The sequence below is a fragment of the Cinclus cinclus genome, chromosome 3 (genome assembly GCF_963662255.1).
Source record: "Cinclus cinclus chromosome 3, bCinCin1.1, whole genome shotgun sequence".
In the NCBI taxonomy this organism is placed as follows: Eukaryota; Metazoa; Chordata; class Aves; order Passeriformes; family Cinclidae; genus Cinclus; species Cinclus cinclus.
This window is the reverse complement of record NC_085048.1, coordinates 70868317-70889335: the sequence shown is the minus strand read 5'-3', so window position 1 is coordinate 70889335 and position 21019 is coordinate 70868317. Positions and strand designations below refer to the sequence as shown.

The 21019-nt window shown below is 42.6% G+C and overlaps 1 protein-coding gene across 2 annotated transcripts; it reads left to right on the top strand.

The window, feature by feature from the left end:
• Positions 1 to 189: 189 nt before the first annotated feature.
• On the top strand, positions 190 to 19635 carry TAF5L (TATA-box binding protein associated factor 5 like). Of its 2 annotated transcripts, XM_062490183.1 has the most exons (5): positions 190 to 220; positions 4264 to 4408; positions 8954 to 9058; positions 11807 to 12531; positions 17628 to 19635. In XM_062490183.1, the coding sequence occupies exons 2-5, from the start codon at positions 4267 to 4269 to the stop codon at positions 18423 to 18425; spliced, it is 1770 nt and encodes a 589-aa protein (XP_062346167.1). In that variant the 5' UTR covers positions 190 to 220; positions 4264 to 4266; the 3' UTR covers positions 18426 to 19635. The 2 variants fall into 2 exon arrangements, with proteins under 2 accessions (XP_062346167.1, XP_062346168.1); XM_062490184.1 differs by lacking the exon at positions 190 to 220 and having other exon boundaries at positions 2321 to 4408; positions 17631 to 19635.
• The last annotated feature ends 1384 nt before the right edge of the window (positions 19636 to 21019 follow it).

Sequence of the window (21019 nt, the reverse complement as noted above, 5' to 3'; positions counted from 1 at the left end):
CCGGCGTGTGTCAGCCGGGCCATGGAGCGGCGGCCGACGCCGCCCGCCGGGCCCCGGGCAGCACCGGCCGCGCCACCGGCACCGGCCCCGGCCCGCAGGGGAGGCGGCAGCGGCGGCGCGCCCGCCGGCAGCGCCCGGCACCGTTGGGCGCAGTGACAGCGCCCCCGGCCGCGCCGGCCCCCGCCTGCCTCCCTCCGCCTCCCGCCGCCTGCGATGCTCAGTGAGTGAGGACCGGCCCGGGGCCGCGGCCCGGGGCCCGTACGGGGGGCGCGGGGGGCGGGGCTCGGCGTCGGGAGCGCGGCCCGGGCGTCCCGCGGGCCGCCTCGTGGCGGAGGCCCGCAGGCCCGGCCTGGCCGGCGGCTCCCGGGAAGCCGGCGCGGGCACCTCGGGCACGGGTGCGGCCCTGGGGCAGCCCCGGCTGCGGACGGGGCCGGGTGTGTGCCCCGCGCCCGGAGGTCGCGGGGGGGCATCTGCTCGTGGTATCCTTCTTTCCCTTGGAAAGTGCGTGGGTTTAATGAGCGTCTTCTTATCGCGCCATATCTCTTCCCTCTTCTTTTCTTTCCTTCTTTTTCTTTTTTCTTCTTTTTTTTTTTTTTTTTTTTTTTTTTTAATATTGACAGGAGAAGGCTTTAACTTTGGCGTCCCTTCAGCGAGCGCTCTTCGGCCCGCGGAGCAGCCCCAGGACGGGCGTGCGGCCCCGCAGGGCTCCCGGCCCTGGTGTCCCCGGCAGGGCCCAAAAGCGAGCGGTGCCTGGTCCTCCCGCGGCTCCGCTCGGCCCAGGAAGGGCCCAGGGTGGCGGAGCTGGAGCCGAGGTGGTGCGAAGTGGGCTGGAGGAAAGCGGGTCCCGCAGAGGACATCGGTGAAGCACTGCTTGGCACCGCCTTGGGGCCGCGGGGGGGAGGAGGGGGAAGGGGTCGGGGGGAAACAATGTGGAATTGGCAAAGCGTCATTCGTGGATGGTGAGCCAGATCTCGGTCCAAATGCAAATGGATTCATGCTCTTTTAAAATCGCAGCTGTTCCCTCTTTGCCTCTTCACATGAATGCCGCTGCTCAGGCAAAAGCCTTCTCCGTAGTTCCTGCTATCCTGTTTTCCTATTTTGCACCACCACCATGCTCTCCAAGTCAACTTGTAATGTTTACTCGCCTGTTCTTGTGAATTGCAGCTGCTGCATGTGCGACATCCCTTGGCTCTGAGTTTATTCGTATCAGTTTATCCTTATCTCATTTATTCTGAAATTTTGTAAGTTTCAGATTATCCTAATATCACAGAATTAAAAATTGAGGCCTATTATTATTGGTAGGCCCCAGATTTCACTTCTGGTGATAAAGAATAAAAGGTTATTTTTTGCTGTTCACAAATATTCAAAAGATGCTTTAGTTTTATGCTTTTTTTGGTTTGGGGGTGGGTGTTTTTTAACATAGATCTCTGATGCTCACAGGTCTTTCCTTAGTCTTTTGGAAGAAAGAGGCTGCTGTCCCAGCATCAGGACAGGAATACTGAGTCTTTAAAAGTGTTTCCAGTGCTAGTTTTTAAGCTCTTTTTTAGTATGTCTGTACTGGGATTATTTCAAGGCCATGGAATCTGCCTAAACCTGTACTTGAAATGTAGCATAGGCAGGGAAATAATTTCCTTGGTCCAATGTTTAGTTCACAACTAATTTCCAGCTTTTCCAGGAAGGAGGAATTTGCGATGTGTTTTGTGTTATTAGCCTCTTGCTCTGTTTGGTTTTTTTCTTCTTTTTTTTTCCAATGGTTTTGGTTCCTCAGAAAAATACCACCTTAACCTTTTTTCAGTGCTCCAGTTTGGAACACTGCAGAAGATGTTGCATTGTAGCTCTGCATTCTCACAATGTGATCTTTTCTCTCTCTTTCCTTATGTATTTTGCTTCTCAGTAAAATCAGTTAACAGCATTAGCATATACTGTTGTCTTTGGCTGTTCAAGGAGAATGAGACAGCTGGGACTTCTGAACAATTGTTTCAAACTATGCATTTTGTGGACAGGCAACTCTATATGCTTTCAGTTTGTTGCATATTTTGGAGATTATCTTCAGTTGTGAGAGCTAGAGTTTTAAGACTGACTTAAAGTTAAAAATGACAGGCTTTTCCTTTTATGCCTTTAAATTTTGCATCACTGACCTGTTGTGAATTGGCTGAAGGCATTTTGGTAGGCCATCTTTATTTATTTTATGATACATTTTAATTTTGATAAAGGGCTCAATGGAGAATATTTGTAGGAGTGTTGGTTATGCTCTTGCACTTTTCATGAATGCTTTTCCTGCCTTGGTGACATTGTTCTTTGTAATGCTGAGTGTGAAATATAAAGGCAAAGTGAAGGAAGAAACGAAGAGCTGAAATTAGAGTATGGGTAACAGTGGGTCTGATTCCAGTGGGTGTTTCTTGGTGAAGATTCCTTTCATTAAGGTAGTTCCTGTTGTGTTACCTGGGAGTAAGGAAAAAAATTTCCTTGAGATACTGCAGGGGGGAGTACATAGGGGAGCAAGAAACTGTACAAGTCGCATAAATGCCGGAGTGTTGACCTGTGCAAATCACTTGTGCGTGAGTATATGCTGCTGGCTGAAATGCAGAGTGGTAACAATATATTGTGAAGTTTAGTTAAAGGTGTTTTGTAGGAAGGTGCTCAGTTGCTGGTCCATCCTTGTGTCCACTCTTGTTTGTGGTCTTGATAAGAGTTTTCTTTCCTACAGTCTTGTGCAGCAGAGGTGTTACACTTGAGACAGTGTCTCAGTTTTAACTTACTTAATTGCAGGGAAGATGAAAAGGAAGGTTGCTTTTGGAGTGAAAGAAGGTGTTGAAAACTTTTTGATCTGATGGGTCTATCTGGAAATGTTTTGAAAACTCCCACCTATTGATGCCTCTTCACCACTCTCAACAGTTACTTAACCTGTGGGAGCAAATGAGAATCTTTTTAAGGTTTTCACCCAAGCATGTGGGTTTGCAATTCCATGTATCTATTGAAAGTGAACTATTGCTGAAGCCTTGCATCCTCATCCACTTGTCCATAACTTCACAGAAGGGCTATTGTTCTAACAAGTGGAATAAGCAATAAAGTGTGCATGGGTATTAGAAAAAACTCACTTGCAATAATATATTTAAAGCTGTCCTTTTGGTAGAAATGATGGTTTTTACAAAGGGAGGAAGGGCATCCTTTTCTCTCTCGGAGGAGTTGTGTTTCATCAGAGGCAGCTGCTCAAACCAGGAAGCACTAGCACTCAGGAAGCATTCGTGTCATTAGTAGTGGGGCTGTAAGGTGCTGAACTATCTCCAGGCAGGCTTTACCTGCTGTTGTGATAGGAAAAAACCTGCTGTGGCATAGTTCTGCTTTATTTAAAGTCTTTTAGGTTATCTAAACTTTTGTGTGAAGTCGATGGCTGTTGTGAAGGATTGATGCAGTCAGCGACAAACCAAATGGCAAGGGAGCTTTTGCATTTGTCTTATTGAGAGTCCTTTATTACAAGCCAGAGCTAAAAGATAGCATTGGGCTCATTTTGATTTTGAGGTACTTCCAAGTGGTGTTTGTGAGGATGGCTTTTTAAATGTATATTTAAAAAAAAAACCACCTTCAAAGGATTGTTTTTGTTTCAGACTTTTGTAAGAGGGAAGCCTGGATAGGTCAAGGCAGGTGGCAAAGACAGAAGGCTCTGCTTTTAATTTCCCTCTTTTTTTTTCCTGGGGACCTATCTGAGTGAAGTGCCAGAAGTCTGGCTCTAACCTTCAAGTTCAGCCAATAAGCTGTTGCTTCTTGGACTCCCCAAATAGATTTGCTATATAAAGCATTATCTTCCCAAAATGTCCATCTTTGTATGTTAATTTCTCATTCCACTGAATCTTCTGGAGTTTCTTTTTGTTGGTTGTTCAGGCAGAGGAACCAGAATATGACTGATTATTCGAACTGCTGTTGTCAAAAACTCAGGGAGGAGAGACATTTCCTTTTTATGAGTTGTTTTTAACAAAAATGCTTCAGTTCACCACTGCAGTTCCAGTCCAGAATCCTCAAAACTCTCTTTTTGATTCCTTTGTGAAATTAGTATAATTAGGCAGCATAATATCTTTAGGGGTCTGCAAAATGTCTAGTTAGGCCATGGTACTGAGAGGCAAATCCCTGAAGGTTCTCTTTCATACTTCAGCAATACAGAAAATAGGGAGATGTTTGTTTTCTATCAATATTAATGCAGGTACAGTCTAAGTTGATCTCAGCTTACCCTGGAGGAGTCTCATCACCTCTTTTTTTTTTTCTTTTGAGGTCATGAAACGCGTACGCACAGAACAGATTCAGATGGCAGTGTCCTGCTACCTCAAGCGCCGTCAGTATGTGGACTCAGAAGGTCCCTTAAAACAAGGGCTGAGGCTGTGTCAGACTGCTGAAGAGATGGCAGCTAATCTCACAGGTAATCCTATCGTATTTTCCATGTCTACTTGGCAGAACCGTGAGCATGTGTGCTGGCAACTGTATGAATTTGGCTGCACATATGGACATTTCTCCTTTTGAAAGTAAGAAATTTCTCACTGTTAAGTTCCCGTGAATTATGAACTTTTAAGAATGAAAATGTGGGTAGAAGTCTAATACGGTGACATTCGTAGTCAGTGAAACATCAGGGTGAAATTCCATGTGAGGGTACTGGAAAAATACATGTTTTGTCCCAAATAATGTGAAGTCTGGTGAGTAGTGGTGTTTCGTAGTAGAGGGGAGAAGAACCTAGATGAAAAAGGAAGTAGAAGCAGGAAACTTTTGTACCTTTGTACTCCAGCAGTGTTATATCATGTGAAATTAAAGTGATAAGGCTGTGTCTTTTTCTGGCATAGTCAGCTTTGTAGTTATGAGAGTCTGCACTGTCGTTTGGGGAAAAAGCCCAAAATCTTCAGTGGATGAGGCAAGGCTTGCAGGGAGATAAACTTTCTTATCTTTCTTAAGTACTTATGAATCCTGCCATGCTGCTTCCTTTCCAAATTGTGTTTGTGACAGTTTTCATCATAATTATTATTTTCATTTTAACAAATTCTGCTGCTACTTGAGTACATACAGGTATTGGAAGGATAAAAGCTATGCAGACATGATAGAGATTAAATTTACTTGTAAAGCAATAGAAAATAGTGAGCTGAAATTTTGGGTAAAAAGCAAGGAGAAACTTTTTTCTGTCAGTGAAACTGCTGAGATATGACAGTATCTCAGACAAAGGGGAGTGATGGAGTTGCTTGTAATACAACTTGATTTGACAAAATATTAGTAGCTATATAACTGTTTGTGGCTAGGTAACTTCCAGTTTTGAAGTATTTTACCGTAGTTAGCCATCCAAAGATGAGTGACCTGTAGGTGACTGTCCAGGAGAGCTCCCTCAGGGACCTGGAGGAAATTGGACAATATTTCATTATTTAAAAGCAACTTAATGTCATAGTAGTTTTCATTTCCTTGCTTTTTTCAGCCTAACTATCAGAAGTTTATCGCAATCCCTGAAAAAGCACTGGGGAAGATGGGGAAAGAATGAAACCAAAGTTAACTGCTGAATTGTTTTTCAATGGGAGATTTTATGTTAGAAGTGGGTGGAAAGGTCAGTGTCAAAACATGCTCAGAATGTGATACCAGCCGTATGAGGAGAACACAGAAGCATCTGAAGTAGAGGAGATGAACTGGATTACAAGCCCTTGCATGAGCAAAAAAAAAAAAAAAAAAAATTCAGTAGAGTGTGAATGACCATGTGTTTGGGTTTTGTCTTATTTACTGATCTTCCACCAAATGTTATTACTAAATTTCATATTAGTCTGTATCCTCTTGCCAGTGCACGGGTTTTATGATAGTGATTGAGAATTTAGTCATCAGTTTTCATTAGAACTGAAAATGGGCTGCTGTCATATGTTCAGCTGCTTACTACTTCTTGTCAAACGTGCTTGCTGTCAGTGGGCATGCTGCAGTTCTGTCAATAACTGTTAGAAAAGCAAACCTGAGCTTACTTAATCTGACAACAGATGCTGGAAATACTTTCTGCTGCAGTCATCTTAGTTTTGCAAACTGAGTAAAAACTGAGCAGATTGTAAAGCCTACAGTATTTTGGGCAAAGTGATCAAATGTGTTCTTCTGAAGATGTTTTTGGTTTTTCCTTAGCAAAGCTCACGTTGTTTTTTATGTTCAGCTCTTTTGTTTGACTTTTAAATTAACTAGCCTGTATGAATGGGAGACTTGGAGGGGACCTTGGAAGATGATCTGGTCCAACCTTTTCTGTAAGAGAGGGAGCCCAGATGAGATTATCTAGGATTCTGTCTGATTATATCTGCAGTAAAATACAGCAGAGAGCTTCCTTGTGATCATCCCGTATTTCTCTAGAAAACAAGAACACTATCTGAGGGCGGAGTGAGTGACCAAGGAACAGGTTCCTCTAATACTGCCCGTAGCACTGTTAGCACATATGACTAGCTGAAATAATGTACAATTATGCATCATCACACCTAAAATATGAGCCAGTTGCTGTTACACAGCATTTGCAGTAGCCCCACATTTGTTAGTTGGAAGCAATTCTGCTGGTAGCCAACGCGCGAGACCAGGAGGGTATTGTCCATATTCCTGAGTTAGGAGTTATTTCCTTTGAATTTCCTATCAGGTTGCATAGCTTGCCGCACTTAATGGGTATGAAGGAGCAGATATTTCCAATAAATGTTCTTAGCACCACTGGAGAAGGTGGAAAAGAAGCTGTGGTAGGTTTGGTAATGTATGAGAAAGATACAACCAGTGTGTTATTTCTACCAGGTGGAAAATGTGCATGAAATTTTAATCTTGTTGTGGAATCAGTTGATTTCTTGATCCTTTTTGCAGTTCTCATTGGCTTAAAGTTTTGGGAAGGCAAAGAATTGGAATTTGTTAGAAGTGTCTGGTGTGTAGGATTCATTTACCATTTGCTGGGTGGGAGTGAGCTCTAGCATCATTACTGAAAGAATAGGACATAATGGTTGCCCAGTCGGACTGTTTCAGGACAGGTAGACAAAGATTATACTCCACTTTCTGAAGCATGAAGCTTAAATTTGGAATTAAGTTGCTTATGCAGAGAAATTTGTGGCATGGAGAAAATAATCTTCTAAAGTCTAGGCCAATGAGTTATGCTTGCATAACATGAGCCGGGTGGCAGGCCATTCCTGTGGAAATGAGGCCACCCGATCTCTGTGAAGAGTTGACTGTTAACATGTAATCCTGTCATAGCATAAGAGACAGGCCCTCATGTTGCTGTATTTCTTGGCTTTTACAAAGAATTTTATGGGTGACATTGGAATCTGTCACTAAGTATTCTTGAGTTACTACATGTGTATACATGCAGTTTACTTTCTCATGCTAAATATTGATTATATTCAATTTTACATCCAAATAGCAGAGCTTTTTACTTTAGCTGTTGAGTGGTTCCAGTATGTGAGCCTGGAGTCCTTAACCATCTTTGAGTTTCTGAAGCCGCCAGGCTGTAGAAAGCTCAGCATAGCTGTGCCTTTCAGCAAGTTATATTTGTTTATATCTAAACTGATTTAAGAGATGATATCATACTGGTGCTGGAATCTGGTTTTGGGGTTTTTTTTTTGTTGTTTTTTTTTTCCTAAGAGAGGATGATGAGCTCAGCCCATCTCTGTTTCGAAAGCTGAATTTGGCTCCTCACGAAACATACCTCCTGTATTTACATAAGCTGAAGGAAGGTAAACCTGTGTCTTAGTAGAGAGAGAGGAATGGGGGAAGAACAGTGACAGGCTGCCTGTGCTCCATGTGCTGATCTCTTTCTAATTAGAGGCATTGAGATGAGCTGGAGGTTGGCCTATCTCTCTTTAGTGTGTGAAGATTTGATAATGTTGTTTATAGACTTCCAGGGCTGTCAGACTCATGCCTCTGTGCATGAGCCAAATGCTGGAACAAAAAGCCCCCCAGTCAATCAGGAGGAGAAAGGCAGAGAATGGAATGTGATGCAGGGCAAGGGCGACTGAAATAAATTGAAGTGAAAGTAATAAAAATAGGGGTTTTTTTTAGGGGATGAGAGTTCTAATTTGAAAAAAAAATTGAAAGGAAGATAGCAAAACTCCTTGCCCTCTTTTGCTCTATTTAGAACAGCAGAACTTGAGTTTGTAAACACTGGTATTTGCATGTGCTTGGGGTTTCTTGATACATGTCTGTAAACTTGCACAAATTCCCCTGCGGATTCCAGGCCATTAGCAGAACAGCAAAGGTTTGGTGCCAGAGGAGAGGCCAATTCCCCTTCTAAACAGTTCAGAACCACTTTTACCAGAGTCTGGTTCTGAAAAACAGTTCAATACCATCTGAGAAGACTGTAACAACTGGGTTTGTGGTCAGTTGCCAGCTACCCCTTAACCTAAAATCCTCAGGGAGGAGGGCACATTTTGGTTAAAAATTACTAAGTGTTTGCTTAGAGATTCAGTGTTTTCTCTACCACCTCTGTGAGATTTAATAAATTATAATGATTATGATTTGTTGTAAATTATAATGACTGGGATGAGAAATTTGACAATCTGAAGTAGTATCACTTTAGACTTGTTCGTGATGGTTGGGGAACTCACTGAAATAGAAACTATATTTTGGAGAAAGTTGTATGTTGCTTTATCTTTTATGAGTGTAAAGCTGTAAAACAACAGTTGTAAAACTTCTAAGGGGTCTGTGATGGTTGTTACTCTGAATTTCTTGGGAATTTAAGGTTGTATTTGAAAACTTAAAAATGTGTTCCTGGTGGAGCAGGTAAGTTGCTGAAATTTTTAGAGTGAGTTTTGGATTTCAGTGTATTTTCTCATTCGTGATCTGTCTAGGTAGCTAATGCTATGTTTACATACTTTGGTCTATATCATACATGGATGATTTGAAGATGAAATGTCATCTGAGTGGATTTTATGAGAAGCTCTGTTTTCAGACACACATGTAAAAATCCTTAAATCCTCATGTAAGTTTTGCTTTTTTTATTTCACAGTCCAATCTGAGTCTGGTTGTGCCAACGTCGTGTCTGCAGCTCCCTGCCTGGCGGAGCCACAGCAATATGAAGTACAGTTTGGACGATTACGCAATTTTCTGACAGGTAAATCAGGAAGCAAGGAAGAAGAAAGTAGCTGACTTCTTTTGTCATTTCAGTGAATAAAGAGTGATATAATAAAATTCAAAATCATGTCTCTAACAATGTTTTGAGATTTCAGTAAAAATAGAAGTATTTAGATTTTTTGTTGTTGCTTTCTGTGTGCTGAATAGCTTTGAGTTTTGTAGATGGCTGGCTCTTTGCCCTTTCTTATTCAAGCATTTGGCCTTTGTAGGTCTTCTAGACAACACCATATTTACACAGGACGGGAAGGAAAATTAGTGTTTTATGTGAAAGGCAGGTAACTGAGAAATGACTGTACTTCTCTGTCTCCTGGTTTGAGGTTTTTAATTTTATCCATAATTGGCTTGTTTTTATGATGGTCTGGATTTTTAAGGGAAAATCTGTTCCCATAAATTTATCTGTACTGGCTTTGAGACTGGAACAGAACAGTGAAGTAAAAAAATTCTTACTTCATAATGATGCAGAAGGCAATTTTTTTTCTTTCTTTTTTGGTTTTAGTTCAATTTTTTTCTTTTTTAAGGTACTCCCAGGAATGTCCTTATTTCTTCTCTAAGTCCCCAACATGGGAAGAAGAAAGCAGATAGAGTTATGAAAGAACAGTACCAGGGAAAGTGAAGTTGTCACACACAAGATTTGTCCAATGTAGGGATTTGGTCGCAGTGTGCATAATATCAGGATTATTATTTCTGATAGTTTTGGAAGGGAGGGGGCAGGAAGGCAAAGGCAGAAAATAGTGAATTCTTGGACCCTTGCCACCTACAGCAGTTCAATACCTTTGCACTTTAGTATTTGAAGTAAATCCTTATGCTTTAATGTATTTTTAGAAGTACGATAGCTCTGTTCAGTGTTTGGTGAAGTGCTTGCTTAATGCTTGATGAAGTGCTAGGTTTTGGTGTTCAGGTTGACTGCTTTTGTCTTTTTTGTCCCTCTTGCTCTAGTTTGGTTATCTTATATTCATGAACTACCTCTGCTTGTTCAAGGGAGTAGCTTGCCAACCAGCCACAAGGCACAGCAGGACACCTCCCATTTCTGCGATGCCTGCCCCGCTAAGGAGTAGGCAGGGGATTTGTGACATGGATTAACTTGACTAACTAGTCTCTAGTTCAACCACCTGCTCAAAGTGGGACAAGATGGGTGTTTGATCAGGTTGTTCAGAGCCTTTTCCTGTCAGGTTTAGAAAATCAAACACTCTGGAGATTGCTGTGCATCTCTGGGGTCCTGTTGCAATTTAGTGAGAATTTCCCTTGTAGCAGCTTGCCTGTTGTCCTTCCACTGAGTACCTCTGAGAAGGGGCTGGCTCCTTTTCTTGTACAGTGTTGCACTGGGTACTGAAGGCAAGCAGTTGAATACCCCCTTATTCTTCAGGCTAGACAGACCCAGCTCCTGTAACCTCTTCATGTGTTCCTAGATAACATTTTCTTTGTTCCTCTTTCTGACAGCTTCCTATCTCTTCCCTTATTCCCCTACTGCAAAGTGAGGTCCTTCCTCTTGTTTCATATTGGGACTGGTGCACCTGAAAAAAAAAAAAAAAAGACCTGCTGACTGCTTAGAGCTTTTATTACATGCAGGCCACTGTTTTCACTGGCTTTGGCTCAGTTTCAGTGGTTCAGGAAGGAGAGTCGTGCTCAAGTATGCAAATACATATGTATACACTGCACACCACACATATTCTGTAGCTACTCCTGTAGAAATGAGAGAGAGGCACAGTATGAGAAAAAGTGAGAGAAAGTCTGGAAGAGTGCTTAGCACAAAGGAAAAATAACCTAATGGAAAGGGAGAAAGAGAACTTGCATTGGTGAGTGGCAGGAGGGAAGAGCATGTTGAAAAACAGCAATGCTTTTTGCATTTTGAGGATCAGCAAATGTTTGAGGATCAGCAGTGCCTATTTGTTTTCCAGTAATTTTGACCATTTGGGCCTGTGGTAGTAATTCGTTGTGGCACTGTTTGTTGCTATGGTGTTCGGCAGGGCTCCACTCCTCACAGCTCCCTGCAGCTGGCAAACAGCCCCAGAAAAGCTGGGGAAGGAGGGGTGGAGCTGTTGGGCAGATCAGCCTCTGCAAGGTACAGCACAGCCTAATCGGGGTTTGTTACACTGTGTACTAGGAATTACTGCTGGGATTTGCCTTGGCAGAGAGAGAAAAGCATGTACACGAGCAGGCACAGAAATAAAACAAGAGCGCAGCATATTGCAGTACATTTTGGAAACTGTAGCTTCCTTTCCCCTGAAGACAAATGAGTTCCAAAGCACCAGACTCAGGTTTTACTGAAGCTGAGAGAGAAAAAACTACCAAAGCTCAGGCCAGGCAAGCTAGGCAAATACTTTTGGCTTAAACACTTAAAATATTCTTTTAAATATAATTAATACATTTTAAAGTTCATTTATCATAGTAAACAAAGGGTACAAAGGGCATACTCTTTCTTTTGAAATAAATGGGGAAAATTCAGCTATCATGTGTTTTGTGAGGTAGTGTATTATTAGCTGTCCCACACCTGAAAAGGGTTTTGAGATCTGTGTTTTGTTCAGACAAGATACCTCACTGATGTGCTAATCCCTATTATACCTCCTTTAGGCGACAGAAGAGGTTTGCTTAGGTGTGCCAACAAATGTCTCTTTTTGCTTGCTCTCCAGTGTCACTGTCAAGGCTTTTTCAGTAGTTATCCTTGCTCTGTTTTATGCCCAGTGGGAAGTGGTTTGAGAAGTCATTCAAAGTTTGTTGTTTCTTTATATAGATTCAGATTCTCAGCACAGCCATGAAGTGATGCCTCTTCTATATCCCCTCTTCGTCTACCTCCATCTGAACATGGTCCAGAATGGCCTAAAAAGCACAGTGGACAGTTTTTACAGCCGCTTCCATGGCATGTTCTTGCAGAATGCCAGCCAGAAGGATATCATTGAACAGTTGCAGACTACCATGACTATTCAAGATATCCTGTCCAACTTGAAGCTCCGGGCTTTTCTGGACAACAAGTATGTCATCCGCCTTCAAGAGGACAGCTACAACTACCTTCTTCGCTACCTCCAAAGTGACAACAACAACGCCCTGTGCAAAGTCCTGACCTTGCACATTCACCTGGATGTGCAGCCTGCCAAGAGGACTGACTACCAGCTCTATGCCGGTGGGAGCTCCTCACGCAGCGAGAGCAATGGCCTGGAACCCAGTGATGTGCCAGCTTCTATTCTGCAGAATGAGGCAGCGCTGGATTTACTGCAGGACAGCATTAAACGTGTCAAGGACGGGCCCCCTTCCTTAACCACCATCTGTTTCTATGCCTTCTATAACACGGAGCAGTTGCTGAACACTGCAGAGATTTCACCAAACAGCAAGCTGCTCGCTGCTGGGTTCGATAATTCATGTGTGAAGCTGTGGAGCCTGCGCTCCAGGAAGTTGAAATCTGAGCCCCACCTTGTTGATGTGTCCCGCATCCGTTTGGCTTGTGACATCCTGGATGAGGAGGTCTGCATACCCTTTTTTTCCCCCCTTCTTCCCCTTCTGCTGGCCTGTTTTGAACATGATTGTTGAGTATCTAGTAATGTCTTCAAAAACTCTGAGGCTGTTGCACCTGTCTGCCTTGATGCACAGATTTTATAATCTACTCTCGTTCTTCCCTGCAGTGTTTGTAAATGCTGAACTGAGATGCAGTCAGTCTGTGCTTAGGTCAGAGTTTATTAGGCTTAGGTGTTGGTCCCCCTCCTCCAGCTGTCCTTGAACAGATGACAGTAGACAGGCAACCCAGAAAGGACATGTGACTAGAGTAGTCTCATTTCTATGAGGAGCATGGAGCCTTCTTTGGGATGGGAAGATGAAACAAGGCAGTATGGGCAGTGAAAACACAGTGCCAAATGAAAACTAGAAGAAAAATAGCTCAGAACCAGGCAGAAGGGTGGAGAGAAGAACAGAGACATAGGAAGAGGAAAATATAGACAAAGTAAGGAAAGAGCTAAAGAAGTCTGATCAGATTTGTATGTGCAAAACTGTTTCAGGTATCACCTTCATTTACCAGAGGTCAAGAGTTAAATTATGGAAATTTTTAATAATTTAAAATAATTTTAATATTTAACAAATTATTACTCACAAATTATGCAGAATGTCTCTGTTAAGGAATCTGAAGTATCCTGCTCCAGAGTACTGGACATAAGGACAGAGATGTGTGTACATTCACTTCACATGCAATTTTAGATGGCATCTTCTACTTGACTTTTTTTTTTTCTAGTCACACTCTTCCTCCCCTCTCCACACAACTGCCCAAGCAGCAACTTATATCTGGTTAGAGATCAAAATTTTGACTCTTCTGTTCTTTATTCACTCTTCTCCTTCAAAAGAAAACCTCATTTGTTCTTGTGTTGAGTGTTCAGCAGGAGAGACACCCTTTTCTCCACTGTTTTGTCTTCTAAATACTTAGTGGCAAGGTTGTGTTTATTTTGGAAGAATGCTGAGAGCTTGGTGTATTCAGGGATCTCTGATTATGGTTTGCTTTGTTAAACAGCTTGAGAAAAGAGGCAGGTATCAAGGTGAGACAGCACAGCAGCATGTTTGCTGCTTCCCAGCTTAACCCTTTTTGCAGAGAGAGCAGGTGAGTGAGTCAGACTAGCCCATAATGGAGCTATGGACTTGTTTTCATTAAAATCTGCAAGAGTTCATAGGGCATGTGACTGTGTATTGCCCATCTTGGAAACTAAATGTCAGCATCCTGCAAGAGAAGAGAATTTGTCTGGTAAATCAGCAGGTCACCTTCTTCAGCTCTGGACTGTGGATAAGTGAGCTATTGCCAGGTTATCAGGAGTGTGTGTATTAGCTTTCTTTGGCACGTAGTCATAGGCCTGCATACTGTACACTTACTAGGAGACAGCAGTAGAATACTGAATGAAAATGGCTTTTGATGGTTGTTTGATGTTTTGTGTACCCTGCAGTTTTTGTTCACAGGTCTGAAGCAAAAAAATGGTCAAAAAGCAGCGTAGATCAAATTCATCATTGCCCTGAATAATTTCCACCACTGACAAAACAAATAGTAACCTGAGCAGGACTTCGAAGTTGAGGGAGAATACCAATACCAGCCTGAACATGACCTTGGTTACCAGATGCAAATGGAAGTCCCTTGACTACAAGGAAATAAATTCAGTTATCTGGGAGCCCTAAGTGAAAATACACAGGCACCCACGGTGTTGTAGGTGGGAGCAGGCCAGCACTTGCTTTGATGCCATAGGAGAGGAAGCCAAAGATACCAAGACCAAACCAGACTTCCTTGACTGGGGTGCAGATCAGTGTGAGCAGGGGCTGTATTTCAGATTGTCACTGCAGTCTAATCACTAGCAATTCACAGGGTTAAAGCTGATACAAACTTTGATGAAAAACAAAATTTATGAATGTGCTTTGACATTATTTCTGTGAGTTCTGTAGAATAACTTGTGAGGATGTTAAAAGTTGGTTTGGTTGATTTCTGTATTGTCTAATTAGCTTTGGATAATGCATATAAATAGTAGTGCATTAAATAAGTAGTCTTTAGCCTGATTTTTTATTTTCTGCAAGGAAACAGATCCTTCCTTTTATCAAGTCATAAAGGCCTAAAATCATGCTAGTTTCAGTGGAGGTTGTTCAGGGTGGCACTAGAGGTACTCTGTTGGGTTTATTAATTCTCCTTGTAAAGGGGTATGTATATGTGTCTAAATGAAGTTGGGACTTAGCAAATCTGTTAGAGCAAGAATTTTTTTCCTAGTGCGTGTGAAGCCTTTGTGTCACTAAGGTCAAAATAATCTTCTAGGTGCAATTTTACTAAATTTTGCTCAGTGTGGTGCTGCAGTGTACTTCACTAGTGTAGTTTCGCTTCTTGCAACTAAGAGAGGCTTATTTTGGGATACAGTAATCCTGTTTTCTTTATAGTAGCATCTCACAAATGTCCCTTTATAGTCTCTCTTACTTTGGTTCCATTATAAAAATGAAGTTTTGTAGCTGTACAAATGGATGCATTGTCTGTCTCTTTGCAATTTTACCATGCATATTGCTGGTACTCCATAAATCAACGTCAGAAAATAATGCTCTGTCCAAGCCACAATACTGTCAGCCTTTAAATCCTGTGAAGACTAAGACTTGACCCCATTTAGCTCTGCTTCTATGGTTCTGCTTTTAAGTGCCAGTGGTCCTTCAAGTGGTAATGAGTGGAGATGATGCTGACACCTTGTTTGATGGCAGATGGGAGGGAATTCTGGAAGGGGCAGCAAAAAATGTCCTGCGAAGAGAGGCATCCTTCCTCATTGTTCCCTGCAAGGGATGTCTGCTATAGGCAGATAAGAAATCTTCCCTTCTGACATCTTAAGGGAGCTGCAGGATGAGAGAGATGATGACACCCAGGAAGGCCTGTTACTGGATAGGAAAAAAAAGGGAGGAATGTGAGATTATGGTTTTTTTGTTTGGGTTTTTTTTTGAGACTGTCGTTGTTTTTTGAGGCTTGGTGGTTGTGCTTGCAGCTGCCTTGCTGATCTGGTCAGAAGAATAACTTGGATGGGGAGGAAACTGAAAAATGTGACTCAGAAGCATTATAGATGTACTGTTTTCAGTGAGCTATGACAGGAGTGTGCAGCTGTGCTAAGTGAGTGTCAAACAGAAAGATAAGATTTGCTACCTGTGACCATATAGGAGTGTGGGTTTCAATACTATAGAAGGTGGTGTCAAATCTCCTGGTACTGCAGTACAGGGAGGGAAGGGGAGGTGCTTGCAGACAGCCCATGTAACCTTGTATTTGAATGCACAAAATTAAGTACCTGGACTTGCAAAATTTACAGAAACTGTAGTACAATACAGGCAGCTTGAATGGGACTCCACTGCTAACTTCTCAGGAATCTTATGGTCATAATCAAATAGCATAAAATGCTGCAGGTATCAGCCATTCTCCTTTATGTGGTAACACAGCCTAGAGATGCTGTGGATTCCGGTAAGCTGTGCTCTATCTGAGGTAGAAAAGCAATTTGAATAAGAATAGGGCTTTGCATGCCAGGGCCTGCAGTTTCTCCCTGCCTCACCTCCATAGTAGACATGAAGTTGGCTTCCAGCCGCATCATAAAGCTCTCATGGGCACTGACATGAAGAGAAGCAGCATTGCTAAATATGGCTTGCTGCCTACTACATAACATGCTGTTGAGATGGAGAAAGGCAAGGAGAGAGCTAAGTCAGAGTTTGCTCACCTCCAGTGTGAAATTTGAAACCACTGGAAGAGAAGCACTTTCTGGGCTATTGCTAAATCTGAAGTCAAACTGTCTGTGGGACCTGAGGTCAGAGGGGTGGGAGTTAGAGAGCTGCTTACACCACACCGACTTCTGCTCTGACTTCTGGTTGTCAACAGTCCAGCAGCCCTGGGGAATTGGGTTTCCTCTTAGGGCAGGAAGTGCTCCTTCTGCAGGAAATGGGCCAGTTCAAGATGATAAATATTAAAGGGGCTGCTCACAAACAAAAGGATGTTGTGTTGAATTTGATGTGCAGAGATTCTGTGAATGACTGTTACTGATTCAGTACTGAGGAAAAGTGTCTGCCTGACAGCCCTGAGGAAGAATGTTCTCAAACCACTATGCAGGTGCACCCTAAGCAAGGGTTATCTTGCACTACCAGTGAGACCCCAGCTTGTCAGGCAAGGACATTTCTGAGATCTGTTGAAACCTGTGTAGTCTGTAGCCTTAGAGTGTCAAGAGGTGCTACCCGAGCAGACTTTCAGAGATTCTTACCTTCCATCGGGAGATTCCTTTAGCTCAGCTCACTGAATAGTCTTTAAACACAAAAGCTTTTACTGGTTGACTATCTGCCCTGGTATTTGAATTGGAGAATAACAAGATAGAAAGGTTTCCAGTGCCAGCATTTTTGTGATTTTTCACTTTCTCCTATGCCAAAATAGATACACTGACTTAAATAAGCTGCATATATTCGCTATTTTTGAAGGCTTTTCTTGGAGGGTGAGGATGTGGAAGCATTCTGATGGAGCTTGCAGGGAGAAATAGATGTTAGAGCCTTGCTGGGTTTCTGTTCACATGTAGGGTTGAGAAAGAATGTTAAGCGGACAGCTTGTCAAATATGCTGTCTTTCCATCTCCTGCCTTTTGTTGAAGACTTCTGTGATGGTTTCCCTCTACTGTGAGATACACTTCCAACAATGACAACACAAAAAGAGTAGATGCCAAGTAGATGCCTGTTTTCAACATCTTAGCCACATGTTTTTAGTAGAGTGGATAGAGACTATGCATATGATTTTAGCAAAAGGAAAAATGTCATTAAATATTTTTTCCCATCTGTGCCTGCAGTCTCAGGTTAAGATGCCATCCGGGCTGAGCATAAGGCTACCAAATTAAAGATAATGCCTTTATAGATATCTCACCGTCTCTTGCAGTATTCACTTGGAGCAAATGTACCAACAATGATTATGTCTCAGAGTTGCACAAATGGTGCTACATCTAAAGTAAATAATGTAACTCCTTCTGTATTAGCACCCTCCTGGTTTCCTCATGGAATTTTTTATATTGGTTGAATGGATAAATATGCTTTCCTTCCTTGCTTCTTTTTCTTTTTCATGATCAGGAGGAAGAGGATGACAATGCAGGCACAGAAATGAAGATCCTGAGAGGACACTGTGGACCTGTGTATAGCACGAGGTTCCTTTCAGACAGTTCAGGACTCTTGTCTTGTTCTGAGGACATGTCCATCAGATACTGGGACCTCGGAAGTTTTACAAACACTGTGTTGTACCAAGGACATGCCTATCCTGTCTGGGATTTGGATATTAGCCCCTGCAGCCTATACTTCGCCAGCGGCTCCCACGATCGCACTGCAAGGCTCTGGTCATTTGATCGGACGTACCCACTGCGAATATACGCGGGCCACTTGGCGGACGTGGATTGCATTAAGTTCCACCCCAATTCCAACTACTTAGCGACGGGCTCCACGGACAAAACCGTGCGCCTGTGGAGCACTCAGCAGGGCAACTCGGTGCGGCTTTTCACCGGGCACCGGGGCCCTGTGCTGGCGCTCGCGTTTTCCCCCAACGGTAAGTACCTGGCATCGGCAGGTGAAGACCAGCGGCTGAAGCTGTGGGACTTGGCATCAGGAACTCTTTACAAAGAACTGAGGGGGCACACAGACAACATAACCAGCCTTACTTTTAGCCCTGACAGTAGTTTGATTGCTTCAGCGTCGATGGACAATTCAGTTCGGGTGTGGGACATTCGGAACACTTACTGCAACGCCCCTGCGGATGGGTCTTCCAGTGAACTGGTTGGTGTATATACCGGACAGATGAATAATGTACTGAGCGTACAGTTTATGGCCTGTAATCTTCTTCTAGTTACTGGAATTGCACAAGAAAATCAGGAACATTAATTTTGCTTTTTGTCTTAGGAAGTGGGTGGGTGTCTTGAATGCCAGAGTCTATTGCAGGCTGAGATTACTGACTGCGAAACACTTCTCTTCCTCTGCCCCCTTGAAAGGCATGTTCAGAGTGATGCAAATGCTTTAAGATGACACAAAAATGCTTGTGCTGTTGAACAGAATAAGGGAAAAAAAAGGAGGATTGATGAAAATACATATGCATTCTAATTTTGTACTTGTAGGAATGGGAAAAAGGGGAATAAATCCAGTAGCTTGGGGAAACTGAAAGCCTGGCCCAGACAAGTGAAACTGCCAACCAGATAAGCTGGTGACCTGCACTTAAATATCCTTCATTGATTGATGGGCACATCTTACCTACTGTTAATTCGGCTTGAGTATGTGGAGAACTACTGGCCCGGTGGTTTTTGTTTTGTTTTGCTTTTGCTTTCCTGGTATTGCAGAGGACCAGCATTTTTAAGACTCTTCTATTAAAAGAACATTATGCATTTTCTACAGTGATAGTGGTCCTAAATATTTCAGCTCCCAATAGAACTTCTGGGATATTTTGGACTAAACAAGTAGAAAATACCCTTGTTCTCTTTTTAGTAAGGGCAAGGAAATCTGACCTCAGTTGGGGCCCATCTCTGCATTGTTGTTTGGATTTGGTTCCTGGTACTAGCTGTGATTATGTGTATTTATGTTCCATTAATTAGGAAATTTTGTGACTCGGGTTGCACTGTGTTTTGAGGATGAGAGGACAGTGGAAACAGAGTGGTGGCTTTAAGGATAATGAGCAACTTGCCTTGTCTGTAGGGAGAATGGAAATGGCCAAGTTTGGACTCCTAATGTGAACAGAGCATGGCAACCCACCACTGCACCTCACAGAAAGATTTCCATAAATGGAAGTTGGAAGTCTAAGGAGAGGGGGATGAGGAGAAACACACAAAGTGACATGGGAAAAAATAGTATTACTAAATTATTGTGTGTACACAGAGGCAGCTCTGCCAGTGTTGGATTTTTCTCAAATGTTGCAATACCAGTTTCATGAACACTTTGTGAGATAAATCATCAGCATTTACAAGGATCTGCAGAAAAAGCACGTTCTAGTTTGTCATTCTGAGAGATTAAATATTTCTGCTTTCTGGAAAGAGTTATTTTGTATTTTGTTTTCTATTAAAAGCATTTAGTTTAAAAATAAAAATAAAAATTGTTTGGTCCCTTTCTGGGAAGTTTGCTCTGACTTGTATGAGAAGAGGGCAGCAGCTTCCCCTACACTGCTTGAGCCAGACCCCACTTGGAAGCTGAATCTGGTGGTCTTGCTCACTTGGAGCTGTTTTGATGTCACCCTACTTGCTTTCTGCAGAGGTGATGGGACATGTCATGGAGTGGGGTATTGATACAGCTTTGTAGGTCAGCTGATATGTATGTGGAGGATCTAAATACCCCCTGAGGTTAACACTGTGCACCAGAAGGCCTCATTCTGTAGCACTGCATTACCTTTACTTTGTTGTTAGATATTTCAAAATGTCTCTTTCAAGCAGATGTCTTCTAGAGAGGCTGTGGGTATTAAATGATAATTCCTGTCAGCTTCCCTCAGCCTTTCTGGATTTTCATGAGAAGACTCCCTTGAATATCTAAACAAATTAAGAGTTCAGACAACAACTCACAGTTGCCATTTTATTTTATTGTGCATTTACAAAATAGTAAACTACAAAAACCTTTTTACCAGAAAGGTGTTTGACCTTCCTGACATTAACACTGGCATGTGCTGCAGCTCAGTGCTGGGAGTATCAGAAACCCCTCTGTACACCTGGAGTTGAAGGGCACTGCTCATCTTCTGACAGCTGCTTGTCAGAAGTGTGAAGCAGCTTAACACTCCTAAACCAGGATTGGGCATGTTGAAGAAAAATGTATGGAAGATGGTTGTGTTGCTGAGGCTTTGTGCTGTGCAGGTCTCTAGAGAGACTTCCTTCAGCTCTCTTGAGCCAATACCACTCACCAGAACAAACACGGTGTCCTTCAACCTGCAGTACTCCCTCTAGTTGTTTTGAGTGGTTTTCCTCAATTCTGTAGATTTTAGCCCAAAGATTTTATTGTGAAATGACTGTTTTGACCGAATGCCCATGGGAATACCCTGGAAGGATATGGCCCACCAGTGCTCACTGGAACTCATTTTCATGTTTATTGCTATATGTTCTGAGCAGTGTTTAGATTTAGAGCAGCTGGAGTTTTGGTCCTGAAGTAGAGCAAACAGCAGCCAAAAGGGGATGGGGGGGGGGAGGGGAAATAAGAACAAGATGACCAGAGAACAAAGTTTCCTGTTAACATCTTACTTCTACAGCAGAATTGGGCTTTTTATTTTTTTATTACTTTTTTTTATTGCTTGGGTTGCTCTGAAGTATTGCATGTAGAAGTGACAAGAGTAAAGAGACTTCAGAAGCAAATCCTGTTATATGCACATCAGTTAAAAGATGTAAAAGTGATTCCTAAAGAGTTGGAAAAGCAGTCACTAAGTGCTTCAAACCTATAAACAACAGTGTACTGTGTGGAGAGGTTTTGGTGCTCTTTGAAGGAAGCTAGGAAATAATCTAGACTAATAAAAATGT